The sequence below is a fragment of the Leucopleurus acutus genome, assembly GCF_964270905.1.
Source record: "Leucopleurus acutus genome assembly, chromosome: 11".
NCBI classification, from domain to species: Eukaryota; Metazoa; Chordata; class Mammalia; order Artiodactyla; family Delphinidae; genus Leucopleurus; species Leucopleurus acutus.
Window position 1 is genome coordinate 29,507,571 of NC_139152.1, and position 19,234 is coordinate 29,526,804.

Sequence of the window (19,234 nt, forward strand, 5' to 3'; positions counted from 1 at the left end):
AAATGATTTGGAAATGAACACTGTGGCAACATGATGGAAAGTTGAAACATTACGTGTGTCTCTAAGAAGCTTATAAACAGCAAGGAAATTGAGCCCAAGAATCCCCATCCTTTCCGTCCTGCAAGTCACTCAACCTATTTCTATTCTTTTTTCTTTTAACCAAGGCAGATATTGCTAATCAATCATGGCATTCTTCCCCCCTAAGGCTGGACAGAGCTTAAATTTGTTTCTTAATTCAGTGCTTCTGCCAACCATTACCACTCATTCAAAATGGGCGCTCAAGATGATACCCTTTTGCCCTTCCTGATGTAAGCGGTTAATACCATTTTTACCTAATTAATAAACATTTGATATTGGCTTGAGGGGGACAAGAGGTAGCAAACTGAGCTAATATATATAAAGCAGTGAAGGTTGTAAATGGATAAGCAGCCTGGCTCATTACAGGTGCTGAACTGATAGGAGTGATTATAATGATGCTGGGAAAATATGGGGCGTCCAGTAATTGATGGGAGCTAGCATTTGAGGCTACTCCTGAGGGTGAGAGAAATTACCAAGTGGGAAGCACTGAGTCACTGAAGTCACTCTTTCATAACGTCATAGTTTTTAGCTAACATAACGTCGTATGTTAGCTTGGGACAGCCAAGCTAATATTTTCTCAAAAATACAGAGAAAAGAATATCTTTACACTCAAGCAAAAAAAAAAAAAAAAAAAGATCATCATCAGAAAGGATATATGCAGTTGGAAACTAGCATCTTGACCTAGTCCTAGTACATTTAGAAATGAAACCTCATCAGCTTTACTGACTTCACCACTTAGCCCGTGTACCAGAATTTCAGCAAGCCAGAGTTAGCCAGTCTAAAACATTCAGTTTTCCCCCACCTGCACTGAGTGAACCATGCATCTTAGGTATAAAATGATAGCATTTATAATTTAGTAAGAGCTAAACCCAGAAGTACTCTAACATATTATTAAGGTTGAAAATTTCTTAGAAACCAAAGAAATACAGAGGTTTAGTTCTTATGATGATATTAATTGGAAATACGTTGCATCTACTACATGTTGAGAATCCCCTTGGATATGAATTGATGCACTGAGACCTAGCCATAGGATATAGCTACCGAATCCACTGCCTACTTGTAAGTTCTTCTGAATAAGATTTTATTATATATTGTTTCACTTTAGAACTGCCTATGTTGGGCAGAGTAGTTTTCCTGAGTTATAGTAACAGTTACCACTTTAAGTGTCTGTTTTATGTCAGTGCCGTGCTAGGCCTTTTATATATATTATTTATAATGCATACAATAACCCAGTAAAGACTGACCTGATTTCTACCTCACAGACAAGGCAACTGCAGTTCAGAGAATTTAAGGAACTTGTTCAATTTACGTAACTATATCCATGATAGGGATGGGATCTGGATGCAGTTCTGTCTCACTCCAGAGCTCATGTCATTTTCACTACCCTTTGTTTGCACGTTAGCTCTATCTCATTCCACAGCCACACACAGATTAGGGAAAATTAGAGGACCACCCCAGACACCACATTTGTAAGGGCCTGCCTTTAGGAAGGGGGAAAGCGGGCTAGCTTGTGGGGGAGAGAGTTGTTCCCATCTGATGCTAGGGCTTGTATAGCCTCCATCAGCCCCGGAATCTCTCTGACAGCACCTGAGCAATGTATGTGATCAGCACTTTCCACCTTCCTTATGGTTACATATGCTGATTAATTTTTCCTGGTATAGATGCTCATTTTTAACAAGTCACTCGTTGTAAACAGGGCCAGGTATAGGGCCCATTTCCTGCTCCACCCACTTTATTGAAGCCAAATACTCCATCTATATCCTTCCCGAGTTGTATCTCACAGTTATAGACAATAGGCACTGTGAGTCTTAAGCATGAATAGATTGACATAAAAGCATTCTCTCTTCACTAAAAGGAAAAAAAAAAAAGTACACTTACTGGGTGATAATATGGCAGGAAGTCTGCTATATATCTTTATAAACAGGGTACCGAGGTATAATTATTCCACTTTAGCTCACAGATGCTTTCACTCGTTTCCTGATTTTCGTTTTGTTTTGTGCGGCTCACGACAGACCAATCCATTTTTGCAGAGATCGGGCCCTGCAGCTCAGGGCCGACTCATAGATACTCTGAATCAAGTACAGAGATGAGCAGCTGGGAAGATGGGGGAGGCGGTCAGGGAGGCAGGGAGACCTGAACAGATGAGTAACGGGGACCAGGAAGGAGGACAGAGGCTCCATACATGATTAAACATGAATATGGGCCCTCTTGCCAACCAGATGCATCATCTTTATGCAACTGGAATGACCCCTTTTCCCACACCTCCCTACGCTACACAGAATGCTTTGACTGATTTTTACTGACAGCTCAGCATGTGCTATAACAGCAGTAGCACACCGAGTAGAACAGGTTGACAGTGTGGCAGATACCGCCATCCCTTTCCAATGTTTGTAGGCTTTCTGAGCAGGCCGTGGGCGTCCTGTGCACCTCACTCCTCTTCTAGCAGAGGCCAAGCGATGCAGACATTAACTATGCACCTAAATGAGACTCCTAATGAGACAGAGCAGGACCCTATGATCCTTTCCCCTAACCATGTCCTCTGCCTGCTTTTTGTCTGTGGAAAAACTTTAGCCCAAAGTTAAGTTTAATCAGAGAAGTGAGAAAATGCAGAAGCAAAAAATAAAAGCAGTCAAACAGGACAAAACAATAATAATTTATCAGTAAGCAAAGTTAAGGACCTTTAGTTCCTCCTCAATGGCTATAGATAATATTCTGAGCCATATCCTGTGAGCTGTGTGAAACCCCACTAGGTGAAGAAGTTAAGTACATGATGACCAGACTGTAGGCATGACATAAGCTGCCACAATTCACAATTCTGAGAACTGGCCTCAAAGAAATGAGAACGAACCGACCCTGGAACTGAAGACTAACTATACTTAAAACAATCAAGATGACACTGGTCAGACCACCGATGACCAATTTCAAGATGACGGTCAGAGCTGACTGTGCTGTTTCTGCGTGTAGCCCCCTTCCCTCCGTCTATAAAAGCTCTTGCCCCCTCATTGGGTGGGTGCGGGGAGTTGGCCTTCGGACAGGCGTCCTCCCTCCCACACTCCCTGGTCGCTGGCACCCAAAACAAAGTAAACTTTCCTTTCCACCAACCTTGCCTCTTTACTTGCTTTTGAGCGGCGAGCAGCTAGACCCCACCTCCGGTTACACTAACAGGAAAGGCAGAGAGAAAAAATCATTTAAAAACATGATGTAGAGAACACAGATGTAGAGAACAAATGTATGGACACCAAGGGGGGAAAGTGGCGAGGGGAGGGTGGTGGTGGGATGAATTGGGAGATTGGGATTGACATATATACACTAATATGTATAAAATGGATAACTAATGAGAACCTGCTGCATAAAATAATAAATAAAATTAAATTAAAAAAAAACATAAGTGGCATTTTATGCACCAGTTCAAATAAGGGGGAACCTAATCATTGTGAATGATAAACCAGTTTGTGAAAAACCCACTGCTTATTAGAACAGCACGCTCCATGTAAAAAGAAATTTCCTAATGGTAAATATAGCAGAAGGCTACAATTACAACCTTTCAATGATTGCAATCCACAGAAAAGCCATTTAGTGATAAATTGGAGAGCAAGAGGAGATTATCACCTGTTTAAGCTTCCACTGATTCTATCAAGTTGTTTGCCTGGCAGTATCTAGGCTATGATGGAAAAGCTGAGAAAAACTCATTTTTCCCCTATCTAAATATTATTAATTGCAAGCATTCATTTTGAAAGATTTGTGGCTCTTTGGGAGAAAAGGATCTGCTTGACAACTACTAATTATACTTAATAATAAATAATACTTATCATTTACATAATTATTTTCATATTTAAATCCTTTCACAGATTTTGTTTCCTCATATGGAATATCAGTGCAACTTGACTGCATATAATGTTATGATATTTCTGTGAAACCAGCCCCAAGTAGTAAGCTTTCATAAGAAAATTGGGGCCTTAATCTTATCTATATTAACAAGTGTTAACAAATCATTAGAATTTCCTTTTTCAGCACCTGAAGAGGTGGGCAGTATTGAACAACTATCTGAGGAACACTGAACTGACTTTTTGGCAAAACACCCAGTTAACGCCAAAACTGTGCAAAAATATTTAGAAGAGGCAGAGACATGAGGCAACAAGATCAATGAGAGACGTATTAAATTAAAAGAAATGCCTATCTCTCTCTCTATCTGCCTACCTATCTATCAACAGGGTGAAAACAAAAGAGCAAAACAAATGAAATCAATATACTTAATATAGTTGTGAATGTAAAGGTCTGAATATAGATTTTTTAAAAATTGTCTGCACGAGTTGGATATTTGACCTAGTGAGTACATGTGTAGAAATTTATTCTAAGGATTTCACAGAAATCTAGGTACCATGGCATTAACTGGAATACTATTTGTAAAAAAGAAGAACTTGGAAATAATTTGTTTCCAACAATAGGGTATTGTTTAAATAAGTGATATCATATGTTGAAATATTAAATAATTTTTAAATTTTCTAAATGAGGAATATTAGATCATGTGGGAAATTGTCATGATAACATTAGGTGAAAAGGTACTAGAAATAAAAATTATATAAACAGTATATCTTATCCTAATTAAATAATGTATGTATAAAATATATGTAAATATATGTTTATATAAATACATATGCATATATAAGTGGGAAAATGCAAAAATGGAAAAGATAATATTTATCTCAGAGTTCTGCAAGTGTATTTATATTTTTCCTTTACATTTTTCTGTATTTTATAATTTTTCTACCATAAAATATTAATTTAATTACTATGTATTTTTGAACAACTCTTTTTTAAAATTGTTTTTATATATAGAGTGGTCACGTGTTTGCTTAACAAAGTGCAAGTGAAAAATAAAGGCTGTTTTTGTGGTTCTCATGATGTGTAAAAGACTAAAACAAGTTCTGAGACCTCGAAGTCTACTTTGGCCACACAATTCCACATCTAGTCTGGGAGCTCATCATAAGACTATCAAGCAACTGGGTGAAAAAGATATTTGCTGCAACACTATTTATAATAGGAGAAACAAGGAACCAACATTAAGGTCTACCGAAAGGGGATTTATGAAATGAATGGTGGTATACAACCACTGCCTAGAGCTACAGCTATTAAAATGATCATGTTCCGGGAACACAAATTCACCCAGGAGGGGCTGTCCTTGCAGGCTGTTTGCATCAAACAGGAAACGCTGACGATGAAGCTCTCGTTGGAGAACACCTCCCAGGGCATCAGATGTACCTGCGCTTCAACTTCCCCCACATCCAGGTAAGGCTGCACACCAAGTATCACCAGACTGTCCACTTTTCAGGAGAAGCTGCAACATGCCTAGGCTTTTCAGATGTTGTGCAGGCCCGGGGGTGGGACTGGGGGGTGGGAAATAAAATGTCTACGGGCTGAATTTAACTAGCCAGCCAAGAGTTTGCAAACTTTGATGCAGAATTAAATTTATAACTATGTAATAATGTCCAATGCTTACATTAAATTTTAAAACGGGTTTAAAACATTATGTTTTTATTTATGTTAAACTATGTGTATATATTAGTATGTTTGTGTGATGTTCACACAAATGAACATACACACAATATAGGGAGATAAAAAGCAGAGATGAATGGATCTGAAAGTACTTTTCTTTGGGTAATGGGTTATTTTGAATGACTTCAGGGGTTTTTTTCCATACTACTCTATATCTATATTCTATTATATAAAATATTGTATATTTATACTATTCTGTATTTTTATTTTGGAAACAAACACATGCAGATTTTATGATATAAGAATTAGACAATTATACTTAATAGAAATATAGATTTCCTTTTTTGCATATGTTGTCTCATTCTGTCTCGAAAGGACCATGTCAGAAGCACTAGATCCAGTTCTGAGCATTGCCTTTTTGGGAGTATTTTAGAAAACAAAAGCAAGTACAAACATCAATAAACAAGATGGGGAAGGGCCTAGACATACTTTCACAGGATTTTTAGGAAAAAACATTAGATGTTTTCCTGAAGAAAAGTAGACTTCAGTTGTGTGATAATGGACTACAAAGATGTGAAGTGCAAACATGGGTATTTGAAACTCAAATATTTTTCTCTGTAGTTCCATCAGGTCAAGCTAAGACCAATGGGTGACATGCTTCAGGAAGGCAACTATAAGGAAGTACTTTGTAGAAATTATAGCTGTTCGTATGCTGGATGACTTAACTCACCAAGTAGAGCATTCAAGATACGAGGAGTGCTCAAACAGAGGCCAGATTACCAGTACTTTTATAGCATGAATTCTTACATTGGATGAGGTGATAAAACAGATGACGTCAACTTCTAAAATCGAGATCATATTTCCCTTTGAGTCCTAACACTATGATAATATAATCTCAGTTATGGTATAAAGCAGGTAACTGATTTGAGAAGGGTACTGAGTTTGAGGACATATTGACTGATTCATTCCACAGATACTTTACTAAGGGACTATGCTAAGGGCCTGGGATCCCATGAAACAAAATGCCAGCAGAAGTGAATCTCTTTAATGAAGCAAAGTATGTGGAAGACAAATCATTAAATGCTTACTTACAGTAAAGCATGCAATGTATCCTGAAATAGGATATATAAATGACTATATGTCCAGGGCTTGCCCCAAGAGCAAGTCTTCTCTAAATGGATTCTTTTCTTTTCTCTTTCTTTACCTTGTCTTCCCCACTTATACCTCTACTCTCTGCTTCAGTGAAAGATATTTCTCCTTTCCACTTCTAGCTGAAAAAATAACAAGTCTCAGGTGTCAATTTACTATGTAACTGTGGGTCCCTCTCTGTATTACAAAACAAGACTCAGGGGACAGTGAGTCCTGATATCATGACCTCCAAAAGGGTCACAAGGGATCTCTGAAAATTTCAATCGTTTTAGAGTCTTTTCTACATCTTTTCCAATGATTCAGGTATGGAGGTTTCTATATCTGGGGCCTAGAATTCCTTCTACTGAGTGGCGAGTCGATGTGGTTTTAGTGCTTATATCCTATAAGTTCTTTTAATTAGTGTCTTATAGCCTCCCAAAGTGTTTATATATATATATGACTGGCCACCATTTAAAATGAAAAAAATAATTTACATTGCTACTTATCCTCATTGAGTCGCCCATTTAAGAAGCAGAACTGCACTGTCAGGGCATCCACTTTTGTAATACCTTAGCCATAGTATTTTAACATATATAGTAGTTCTCAATATTTACAGTGTATTGGAAGCACCATATTAGTCAGGGTACTCCAGAGAAACAGAACCAATAGGAGATATATAATAAATATAATGTAATATATGTAATTGCTTTAACATATTAAATATAAGCTGGAAACTAGGAAATCCAGGGGTATAGTTTTCAGAACTGACGTAAGCCACAGTCAGAGGGCAGGGGATCAGATCAAACACTCAGGCAGAGAGAGCAAATTCTCCTTTCCTCTGACTTTTTATTCTTTTGGGGCCCTCAAGAGATTGGATGAGGCTCACCTACACTGGAGAGGGAAATCTGCTTTACTCCATCTACCAATTCAAATGCTAATCTCATCTGGGAACACCCTCACAGACCCACCCAGAAATAATGTTTAGCAAAATATCTGTGTATCTCAGGATATAGTTGAGAGTTGACACTTAAAATTAACCATTACATTCTGCAAACCTTAAAATATACCAATGCCTCAGTCCAACCCCCAGAAATTCATATTTAATTGGTATAAATTACAGGCTGGGCTTTAAGATTATTAAAAGCTCCCCAGGAGATTTCAATGGATCACCAAAAGTTAAGAACCATTAACATCATAGAACATTTCTTGATGAGAAATCAAAATGCTTCTCACTTTTAGCGCTGATGCCCTGGGAGAGATATTATCTACCTCTGTAAGGTGCCTTCAGAGTATCCCACTGTACCCCATGTAGTCAGTATTTTCAAACAGGCCACTGCAAACATGTGCCTCCAAGTCTGGTCAAAGTCAATCCAAATATTTTTCCCCAATATGGTAGTAGATGGGTAGAATTTCTTTTATGATCACCACGTTGTATGGTAGGCATAATTATTCCCATGTAGAGGGTGAACTGAGATTCAGAGAAAAATAGGGGTGCATATTGCCACAAAGTTAGCAAATGTAAAAAATTAGGAAAAGGTCAAGTTTTCTGATCCGAGTTAAATAAGTAGTAGGTATCATTATTTTATTTATTCCACAGATACTACTGTCAGGGGTGAGTAGAAAAAAAGCAAATGAATAAAAATGTAGTCAGCCTATGAACGGGAAGATTAGCTAGCATCCTTCACACAAAAGACCTGATATGTATTCGGCCACTATAGAGAGGTTTAGTCAGCTGTATTTACAGTCCCATAAATGGAAAGAAGCATCATGACAAAAGGAAATTCTATGAATCCAGGAAAAAACATATCAAATTAAATAAATAATTCACGGGCAGAGCAAAGATTACAGAGTTGGCTCTGATAACAAAGTATCTAAAATAAGTGGTGATGTGTTTCTCCAACCACACAGGCTGCCAGTCCAGGTGCAAAGGAAAATAAATAAAACTATTATAGATCTAGTAAGAGTTAAACAGACAATAAAAACCAACAATGGAGATGAATTTTAAGTTGGTGATTCTTTGAACAATCTTCAAAAGATTTCATTTGCTCTGTTAACACAATGTCAAGTCCATTTTAGAAATAAAAGAACATTTTTCTGCTTGCTAGAGTTTAGACATAAATCCTCAAACTGTATTAAATCAAGATGCTTCTAGAATCATAGCGCTAAAGATCATCAAGGATTATTAAAGAACTATAGTCACTCCCTCATTTTACAGGTGAGAAAACCAAGGTGGTAAATGATTGTGTGATGGGCTTAAAGTCCACATGATTCCCATCAGTGGCCAAAACAAGATTAGAATGCAGGTCTCCCATTTCCTCTTCACTTAATTATTCATCATTCTTTAGTCATTTTGAGCACAACTAGTGCACTGCTGTTTGAAACCTGACCTTTCTAATGGCAGTCAAAATGCCATACTTTAATAGTGCTTCCATTGTCTTTGACCAGAATATTAAATAACTGGCAATCATGTTCTGAGCTTCTTTCCAGATGAATTATATGTTAAGCTCTATTTCAATATTGATTTGTAATATACTTTAAAGCATGTTGATCTTCCTCTGGTCTCTTCTTACAGTTCTGAGCTACATGAATGCTAGAGTTCCTAAAATTTGTGATTTTCTGAATGGCCATCTCTATTATGTCCACCAACCCAACAATAGTCACTGCTTGTTGCTAGACAGAAAAAAAAAAGTTAATAAATTTACAAGTGAAGTCCTGTGTTCGTTTTTTTTTTAATGAAAAACAGAAACCTATTCGATTTAGAATCTAAACCCTAGAAGCATACACAGGGCTTAAAGAAATGTATGATTCTTCTATGGAATATTGGAGAATTCTTGTTTAATCAATGGAAGCACATCATTAGTTTACTCAGGTCCCTAAAAAGGTGGAGGACCTCACTTAAAAGAAACAAGTGACTATCTTAGTTAATGTAAATAGAAATGCATTTCCAGCTTATTTATGGTTGTTCATTTCTATACCATACAGTGGTCTGTTTCTCAGGACATCAGTATAAAAGGCAAATTGATAGGTGAGAAGGATAAGTGGTATAATAAAAAAGTTAAAAGCATGGGCTACATGACATGGACAAGTTACTCAGCCTTTCTAATCTTCCATATGCACATCTATAAAACAGGGAATAAAACATATTACAAAGAGATATGCTTCTCCTCCCACCATGCTTCGGCCTTCACATGTTTGGGAGGCATAGGAGATCCAGTGCCTTTCCCCTCCATCCTATTCTTGGAAGAGGAATTGTTAATGTTATTGGTCAGTAACCAGAACATCTATGGAGCAATGGGTAGAATTATTACATTTGAAAGTGACAAACGTGTCACATGGTTCTGTCCCAGTAGCTCAGCTTATGATTCACAGAATAAGGCATGTTAGCTTAAGCTTGTCCCATGACCTAGTCATCTGTGATTTGGGGGCAAGAGAAAGAGAGAAGGAAAGCCTCAATTAGAATTCCAAAATGAAGTAACAGCGGCTAGCTCACTAGTAATAAATAATACTTTGGTCTTTTCTGATTATCGTTTCTTGTGTATGGATCCCTTGGCAGGAAACTTAACCACCCACTTCAGAGGTCTGTTATGAAGTCCGATATGGTATAAAAAGTGCACAGTGCAGTGCCTCATATGCAATAAGCTGTCAAAGAATATTATCTAGATGACCTTGGATTTGCACTTAAATGTTTGTTATTAAGTCAGTTTGCATGGGACTAGTATCCAGAGCCTCAGGATAAAGTAGATTCATGTGAGTTAATAAATGAAAAGCTCTCTGAAATTCTAGATGGCAGGTCATGCTAACTCAGGTAAGTGGAAGCTGGTGGCTGGGCATTCCCTCAGGACACGTGTTTTGATGGAATGAGGACTCAGGGTGTAGAAACCAGCTTGGCAGTGGATGGTAAACCATTGCCCAGCACATGCTGCCTCCTGTTAAGCAGAAGGCTCTCATGCAAATTGCTTTCTGAATCATTAGCTGTCGGCAACCCTCATCTCTCCTCCTGCAGCTGTTCTTTCTGATTCTGCCTGCAAACTTTTCATATTGGGCAGGCTCCCAAGCCAAACAAGTTGCCCCTCTGCAGGCTTTGCTCCTGGGGGCGAGAAGTGAACCTCACAGATAAGTCAAAGTAAGGATGCACCATGGACTAATACACACTGAAGGAACAGACTCCTGCAAGCTAAGGTGATGAATGCCTTTGAAAGTAATTTTCATGCGGCTTCCTATGAGAATGTCAGCCAGGCTCCAGAAGTTATATGCTGCAATTTAAAAATTATCTGCCTCTGTAGACTTCTAAAGCTTCTATCAGCTAAGAAGTACCTTTTTTAAAAAAGAAAATATTTTTATACAATTTTAAAGACTACTTTCCATTTATTACAAAATATTGGCTATATTCCCCCTGTTGTATAATACATCCTGGAGCCTACTTTACACCAAATAGTTTGTACCTCCCACTTCCCAATTCCAACTCTTAAATTGCCTTTCCCCCCTCCCCCACTGGCAATTACTAGTTTGTTCTCTATATCTGTGAGTCTGCTTCTTTTATGTTATATTCACCAGTTTGTTTTATTTCTTAGATTCCACATATAAGCGATATCATACAGTATTTATCTTTCTCTGTCTGACTTGTTTCTCTTAGAATAATGCCCTCCAAGTCCATCCATGTTGCTGCAAATGGCAAAATTAATTTCATTCTTTTTTATGGCTGAGTAGTATTTATATATATATGTATGCAAATATATAAATTTAAATTTTATATATATATATATATATATATAATCTTCTTTATCCATTGATCTGTTGATGGACACTCAGGTTGTTTCCACGTCTTGGCAATCGTAAATAACGCCTCTATGATGCTGCGAACATTGGGGTGCATGTATCTTTTTGAATTATAGTTTTGTCTGGATATATGCCCAGGAGTGGGATTGCTGGATCATATGGTAATTCTATTTTTAGCTTTTGAGGGACCTCCGTACTGTTTTCCACAGTGGCTGTACCAATTTACTACATTCCCACCAGAGGAATGTGTGGGAAATCTCTGTACCTTGTGCTCAATTTTACTGTGAACCTAAAACTTAATTAATTCCCAGCAGCATTAGCAAATAAGACCATGCATTTTTTTTTAAATCTTTTTTTAAGGCATAGTAAATATTTGCTGAATAAAATGAGAAACTCTATCTCGATTGGGTGGGTTAAATCAGCAGAAACTAAGCTTCACCTGTGATTTTAGCAGCTGAACTGGTTGAGAAATTCAAAGCAGAACAGGCACAAGTCCTCTCTGAACAAGGTAAGGTACCAGAAAAGGAAGGATGGATGTTGTAGGCAAATCATAACACTCTATCATGGCTAAATATAATATCAGGAATTAAATAACTTGAAATCATATAAAAATTTCCTTTACTCGTATGCCCCTTCCCACATAAAGTGGAAGGTGAGCACAAATGTAAATCAAGCAGGCCGAGGCTCCCACTATCTTATATATGAAATCAAAATTTTTAAGTGTTTTCTTCAGAATCCCTTTTGCCTGGGTGTAGAAGAAAAAGTAGCTGATCCGTGCACCCAAAGGTAAAATGAAAAATAGTAAAAGAAAGTTTTTCTACATTTTTTAATTTAAAATCTGAAATACATTTCTAAATTAACACTCTTCTTATTTATACCCATGTACCTTAAAAAACAAAATTAAAATTAAATTGTATTAGAGCAGAGGAGCAAAAATTTCCAGCCAATCCAAAGGTTAAGTGGTGCCTGATACACTGTTTGAATAAAGTTACGAATCCATATCCAGACTCAGCTAGAAAATTAAAGCGTGCTGTGATCACTCGGTACGAAGAGGGGTCATGGCAATTGATTTTATTTATACACACTTTCATACATAATAATTTATCAAATTTGTCCTATGCCACTTTCCATGCTTATTTAATCCTCATTTAATCTCTACCAAATGAATACTGTGAAACATGTTTAATCATTATTCCCATTTCCAAGATGTGGAAACTGAGGCAGGAAGTATGGTACATCACAATTCAGAAATTTTGTCACTCCAAATATCTCCAGGTCTAGCTCTTTAACCTGTATAATAGTCTTTTTCTCTTTTCCTTGCCGTGTGAACCTTTCATCTTCTCCCACTGTCAAATTCAAGTGTTAACTCTAACCTCTCTTGACCTCCGCTATCCACTGAAGGATGCCTTCTGGCTTCCTAGAAAAGCTTCACCATTCTTAGCAGAGTACTTGAGATCTAGCAGGTGCTTTGTTAAGTGAATGAGTTAATAAACATATAAGAGAGCATTCAAATTGCCATTTAAGGGATGGAGAAACAGGCTCTGAAAGATTAAGTAACTTCCTTCATGTAAGGGGTCAAGCTGGAATTCAGATTCTGAAGCCCAAGTGATCATCCTCAGAATAATCTAAGTTATCTTCATTGGGATAGAATATGCTCAGTCTATATCCCTCACCAGACTCTAAGGAACAAGAAGGCAGTGCTAGGTACCTAATGCACTTCATTTTGGGTAAATTTTTCATTTATGCAAAAATACTTGTGTAAAGATAGACTAAAGCCTTAAGCTTTCCCTGCTGGATTCCCTGCTCAACTGTGAGTACTCCTGTGATGAAAACTCGCCTAACGCACTGAATGACCTTGACCAAGCAGCTTTCCTTTACAGCCTCCATTTTCTTTTCTGTAAAATACTGTTGACAGGACATGTTCCACCTGCCTCATAGAAATGCGTTTATAAAGCACTTTGGAAAGCATGAAGCTTTCTTTCTTTTTTTTTTTTTTTTCGGTACGTGGGCCTCTCACTGTTGTGGCCTCTCCTGTTGCGGAGCACAGGCTCTGGATGCGCAGGCTCAGCAGCCATGGCTCACGGGCCCAGCTGCTCCACGGCATGTGGGATCTTCCCGGACCAGGGCACGACCCTGTGTCCCCTGCATTGGCAGGCGGACTCTCAACCACTGCACCACCAGGGAAGCCCAAGCATGAAGCTTTCTTCAAAAGCAAGCATTTTAAATGTCATTATTATAGGACTCCTTAAAAGGAGCCTTTTTATGGTGAAAAGAAACCTTAGCTTATCAATTGTGCAACTCAACCACAGAAAATTTAAGGCAGAACATGCATGACACAATAATAATTCCAAATAAATCCTTCTAATAGTTAAGTAAAGAGAAGTCAAAATTCTTCTCTGAACTATTTTGATTTCATACAAAGGGCATCCCTTTAGAAGTTATGGAAGTTCAGATACAGAGCCTCAAACTCTAGACTGCAATGCGACATTTGTTTCTGAACTTCTGCTGCCAGTCTTGCTAACAGTTCACTTGCAACGTAATATATTACTGCATTTCATTTCTAGGCAAGAACATTATTTACTCACAGGAGAAATACTTTCCTGAGGAAAGACTGTCTTTGGAAACTTTCAAGGACATCTGAGAAATGCTTCAGCCCAAGCCACAAAATTATGAGCATGCTTTTGTGCCTCTCTGTTCCCAGGGCACCATTTTTAAAAATCTTTCATTTAAGTTTATTGCAAGCATCCATCTTCCCTTTCCAGAAAAAACAGCAATTAACACAACTTCATTGATTTCCAGTTTTCCTAGGTGTCATTTCATAATGCATATATTGTAAGCAGTTCACATCATCATTTTCATCGCTTTCAACATTTTCCATGTTGTCTCCCTACCTGAACTGTGACTTTTTGTATGGAAAGTTTTATTTATCACTTGCATCTTACTTTGAATAAATCTGAAATCAACATTCAGTATCATTTAATTATTTTTATTTTCTTCAGCATGTTTCTAACTTAGCAAACTATGGGTAAAAATGCCATGTAACAACAATATGTAATATTTACATAGAGCCCATGTAGTGAACATAGTCCTAAACTCTTACCAAATCCTCACCAGACCCTATAAAGTAGGTACTATTAACCTTGTTATTTGATAGATGAGAAAACTGATGCATAAACTGGTTAAGTAACCTGTCTGAGGTCAGATAGCTAGTGATTACTTTCCCCATCACCGCCATTGTTTAGTTAATGCGTCCTTCCCATCTCAGTTCAAATGGCACTGACACAACAAAGCCTTTCTTTGACCTCCTGAAAATACTGGGTCTCGTTGCTTTTACAGCATCATATGTTTATTATTCATTTCACATATTTGTGTGATTAATTATATTTGAACGTATTTTTCCTAAGGGTAACTCTAGTCCAGCTGTGCTTTCCAAATTATGAAATCCGGGACTACGTGGGCTATGTCTGTTTTGCTTATTACTGTAGTTTCAGTATTTGGTGCATGGTAAGTATTCAGGAAATGTGCTGGATGGATGAATACAGGACTGTGTAAGAACAAATAAATAAATGACTGGATCAATAAATTTGGTTGATCATAACATAATCATGTTATGCCATATTAAAATTTTTCTCTGGGTCTATACACAAACTCTTCTCAGACAGGGTTCCTGTTTGCTGTCTACACCACCAGCTGGAAGAGAAAAAAGCCAATCAAGGTCTGACTGTCATTATGTGTACAGGCTGAAGCTGATGCATTAGGTTGAGAGACAGGGTGATTTAGGAATAATTTTACTTCTGGCTGAACTATATATAGAACCAAGTCTTACGTAATAAAAAAAAATCTACTTTTAATATGTTTGTGTGAAGAATGAAATAGGAGCATCAAGCCCATTAATTGTGATATTTAATTATATCGTCCCATTTCCACATTCATTTCCATGAATTTGGATGCCTTTAGGTCAAGCTAACCCAAGCATTTACACCACCATGATAAATAGTGAAATATCAATGGATACACAGAAAGAAACTTTCCCAAATTTAGCAGAGAACACATTAGCATGAACTTGTAAATTTAACATTCAAGTTCATTGGCGCGCAGAGAACCAAGTGACTTTTGTTAAAGTAGGAAACTTTATGACTATGTGAGGAGATGAACATTGAGAAAGTGCTCCCTATTTTAAAACCAGGACATTAGAAATATTTTAATGAATTTATTTTTTGCATATCTGCCATCTAGGTAACAGTAAAACTCAACATTTATACATCAGATTTTTAAAACATTGTGCATATATACTGTATACTGCTACAGAATATAGGTTGCCCCAAAATCTCCAAGATACAATATGGGATCAAACAAACAAACAGAATGACAAGAAAAACCAACTGTAATATTTTGACACCTCTTAATTATTAAATAATTATGTTTAGAGAAATAGAAGTTTAAAAATTGTGCTATGAAGAGTATTTAAAATATGAATGAACCTTCAAGATGGCAGAGGAGTAAGACGTGGAGATCACCTTCCTCTCCACAAATACATCAGAAATACATCTACATGTGGAACAACTACAGAACACCTACTGAACACTGGCAGAAGACCTCAGACTTCCCAAAAGGCAAGAAACTCCCCACGTACTTGGGTAGGGCAAAAGAAAAAAGAAAACACAGAGACAAAAGAATAGGGATGGGACCTGCACCTTTGGGAGGGAGCTGTGAAGGAGGAAAAGTTTCCAAACACTATGAAGCCCCTTCACTGGTAGAGACAGGGAGCAGTGGGTGGGGGGAAGCTTTGGAGACATGGAGGAGAGCACAGCAACAGGGGTGCGAAAGGCAAATCGGAGAGCATCCCGCACAGATCGGTGCTGACCAGCACTCACCAGCCTCAGAGGCTTCTCTGCTCACCTGCCAGGGCAGGTGGGGGCTGGGAGCTGAGGCTCGGGCTTCAGAGGTGAGATCCCAGGTAGAGGACTGGGGTTGGCTGTGTGAACACAGCCTGAAGGAGGCTAGTGTGCCACAGCTAGCTGGGAGGGAGTCCAGGAAAATGTCTGGATCTGCCTAAGAGGCAAGACACCACTGTTTCAGGGTGCACAAGGAGAGGGGATTAATAAAGCACTGCTGAAACGAGCTCCAGAGATGGGCGCGAGCCGCGGCTATCAGCGCGGACCCCAGAAACAGGCATAAGATGCTAAGGCTGCTGCTGCAGCCACCAAGAATCCTGTCTGAAAGGACAAGCCACTGTCCACACTTCCCCTCCCGGGAGCTTTTGCAGCCCGCCATTGCCAGGGTCCCGAATTCCAGGGACAACTTCCGTGGGAGAACGCACGGCGCGCCTCAGGCTGGTGCAACATCACGCTGGCCTCTGCTGCGGCAGGCTCGCCCCGCACTCCGTACCTCACCCTCCCCCCGGCCTGAGTGAGCCAGAGCCCCCGAAGCAGTTGCTCCTTTAACCCTGTACTGTCTGGGTGAAGAAAAGACGCCCTCAGGTGACCTACACGCAGAGGCGGGGCCAAATCCAAAGCTGAGCCCCAGGAGCTGTGCGAACAAAGAAGAAAAAGGGAAATCTATCCCAGCAGTGGAATACCTGAATGGACAATGAATCATCCCAAAATTGAGGCGGTGGACTTTCTGTGATTTTGTCTGTATAGCTTTGCTTATACCATTTGTCCTATGGTTCTGTCTGTACGTCTTTTGTTTTTCTGCTTTTTAGTATAGTTTATAGGGCTTGTTATCATTGGTGGATTTCTTTTTTGGTTTGGTTGCTCTCTTCTTTCTTTCTTTCTTTTTTAAAATTACTTTTTAATTTTTTTAAATTTTTAATATTTTTTTATTTTTTATTTTAATAACTTTATTTTACTTATTTTTTACTTTCTTTCTTTCTTTTTTTCTCCCTTTTGTTCTGAGCCATGTGGCTGACAGGGTCTTGGTGCTCTGAAGGGTGTCAGGCCTGTGCCTCTGAGGCAGGAGAGCCAAGTTCAGGACGTTGGTCCACGAGAGACCCCCCCGGCACCACGTAATATCAAAAGGCGAAAGCTCTCCCAGAGATCTCCATCTAAACGCTAACACCCAGCTCCACTCAACGACCAGCAAGCTACAGTGCTGGAAACCCTATGCCAAACAACTAGCAAGAGAGGAACATAACCCCACCCATTAGCACACAGGCTGCCTAAAATCATAATAAGGTCACAGACACCCCAAAACACACCACAGGATGCGGTCCTGCCCACCTGAAAGACAAGATGCAGCCTCATCCACCAGAACACAGGCACCACTCCCATCCACCAGGAAGCCTACACAACCCACTGAACCTACCTTAGCCATTGGAGGCAGACACCAAAAACAGCAGAAAATACGAACCTGCAGCCTGCAAAAAGGAGACCCCAAACACAGTAAGTTAAGCAAAATGAGAATACAGAGAAATACACAGCAGATGAAGGAACAAGGAAAAAACCCACCAGACCAAACAAATGAGGAGGAAATAGGCAGTCCACCTGAAAAAGAACTCAGAGTAATCATAGTAAACATGAGCCAAAAACTTGGAAATAGAATGGAGAAAATACAATAAACGTTTAACAAGGACCTAGAAGAACTAAGGAGCAAACAAACAATGATGAAGAACACGATAAATGAAATTAAAAATTCTCTGTAAGGAATCAATAGCAGAATAACTGAGGCAGAAGAACAGAAAAGTGACCTGGAAGATAAAATAGTAGAAATAACTACTGCAGAGCAGAGTAAAGAAAAAAAGAATAAAAAGAATTGAGGACAGTCTCAGAGACCTCTGGGACATTAAACACACCAACATTCGAATTATAGGGGTCGCAGAAGAAGAAGAGAAAAAGAAAGGGACTGAGAAAATATTTGAGGAGAATACAGTTGGAAACTTCCCTTATATGGGAAAGGAAATAGGCAATCAAGTCCAGGAAGCGCAGACAGTGCCATACAGGAAATATCCAAGGAGAAACATGCCAAGACACATATTAATCAAACTATCAAAACTTAAATACAAAGAAAAAATATTAAAAGCAGCAAGGGAAAACAACAAATAACATACAAGGGAATCCCCATAAGGTTAACAACTGACCTTTCAGCAGAAACTCTGCAAGCCAGAAGGAGTGGCAAGACATATTCAAAGTGATGAAAGGGAAAAACCTACAACCAAGATAATTCTACCCAGCAAGGATCTCATTCAGATTTGACGGAGAAATTAAAACCTTTACAGACAAGCCAAGGCTAATAGAATTCAGCACCACAAAACCAGCTTTACTACAAATGCTAAAGGAAATTCTCTACATAGGAAACACAAGAGAAGGAAAAAACCTCCAATAACAAACCCAAAAGAATTAAGAAAATGGGAATAGGAACATACATATCAATAACTACCTTAATGTAAATGAATTAAATGCTCCAACCAAAGGACACAGACTGGCTGAATGGACACAAAAACAAGACCCCTATATATGCTGTCTACAAAGGAACCACTTCAGACACATACTAGGGACACATACAGACTGAAAGTGAGGGGATGGAAAAAGATATTCCATGCAAATGGATATCAAAAGAAAGCTGGAATAGCAATTCTCATATCAGACAAAATAGACTTTAAAATAAAGACTATACAAGAGACAAAGAAGGACACTACATAATGATCAAGGGATCGATCCAAGAAGAAGATATAACAATTGTAAATATTTACGCACCTAAAATAGGAGCACCTCAATACATAAGGCAAATGCTAACAGCCATAGAAGGGGAAATCAACAGT

The 19,234-nt window shown here is 38.5% G+C and overlaps 1 protein-coding gene and 1 long non-coding RNA gene across 2 annotated transcripts in view; both read right to left on the bottom strand.

Annotated features, from left to right (window-relative positions):
* LOC309968266 (uncharacterized protein) overlaps window positions 1–2,453 on the bottom strand; it is a gene marked incomplete at its 5' end in the record, with an annotated part of 47,196 nt that extends 44,743 nt beyond the window's left edge. Inside the window, one exon of the mRNA XM_082849492.1 lies at window positions 2,379–2,453. Coding sequence (XP_082705618.1) covers window positions 2,379–2,453 — 75 coding nt within the window. The remainder of the gene's footprint in view (window positions 1–2,378) is intronic.
* The window catches only part of LOC309969294, a 312,522-nt gene extending 298,921 nt beyond the window's left edge, over window positions 1–13,601 (bottom strand). Inside the window, exon 1 of the long non-coding RNA XR_014326622.1 lies at window positions 13,480–13,601. This is a non-coding gene — a long non-coding RNA (uncharacterized lncRNA). The remainder of the gene's footprint in view (window positions 1–13,479) is intronic.
* Window positions 13,602–19,234: the final 5,633 nt, after the last annotated feature.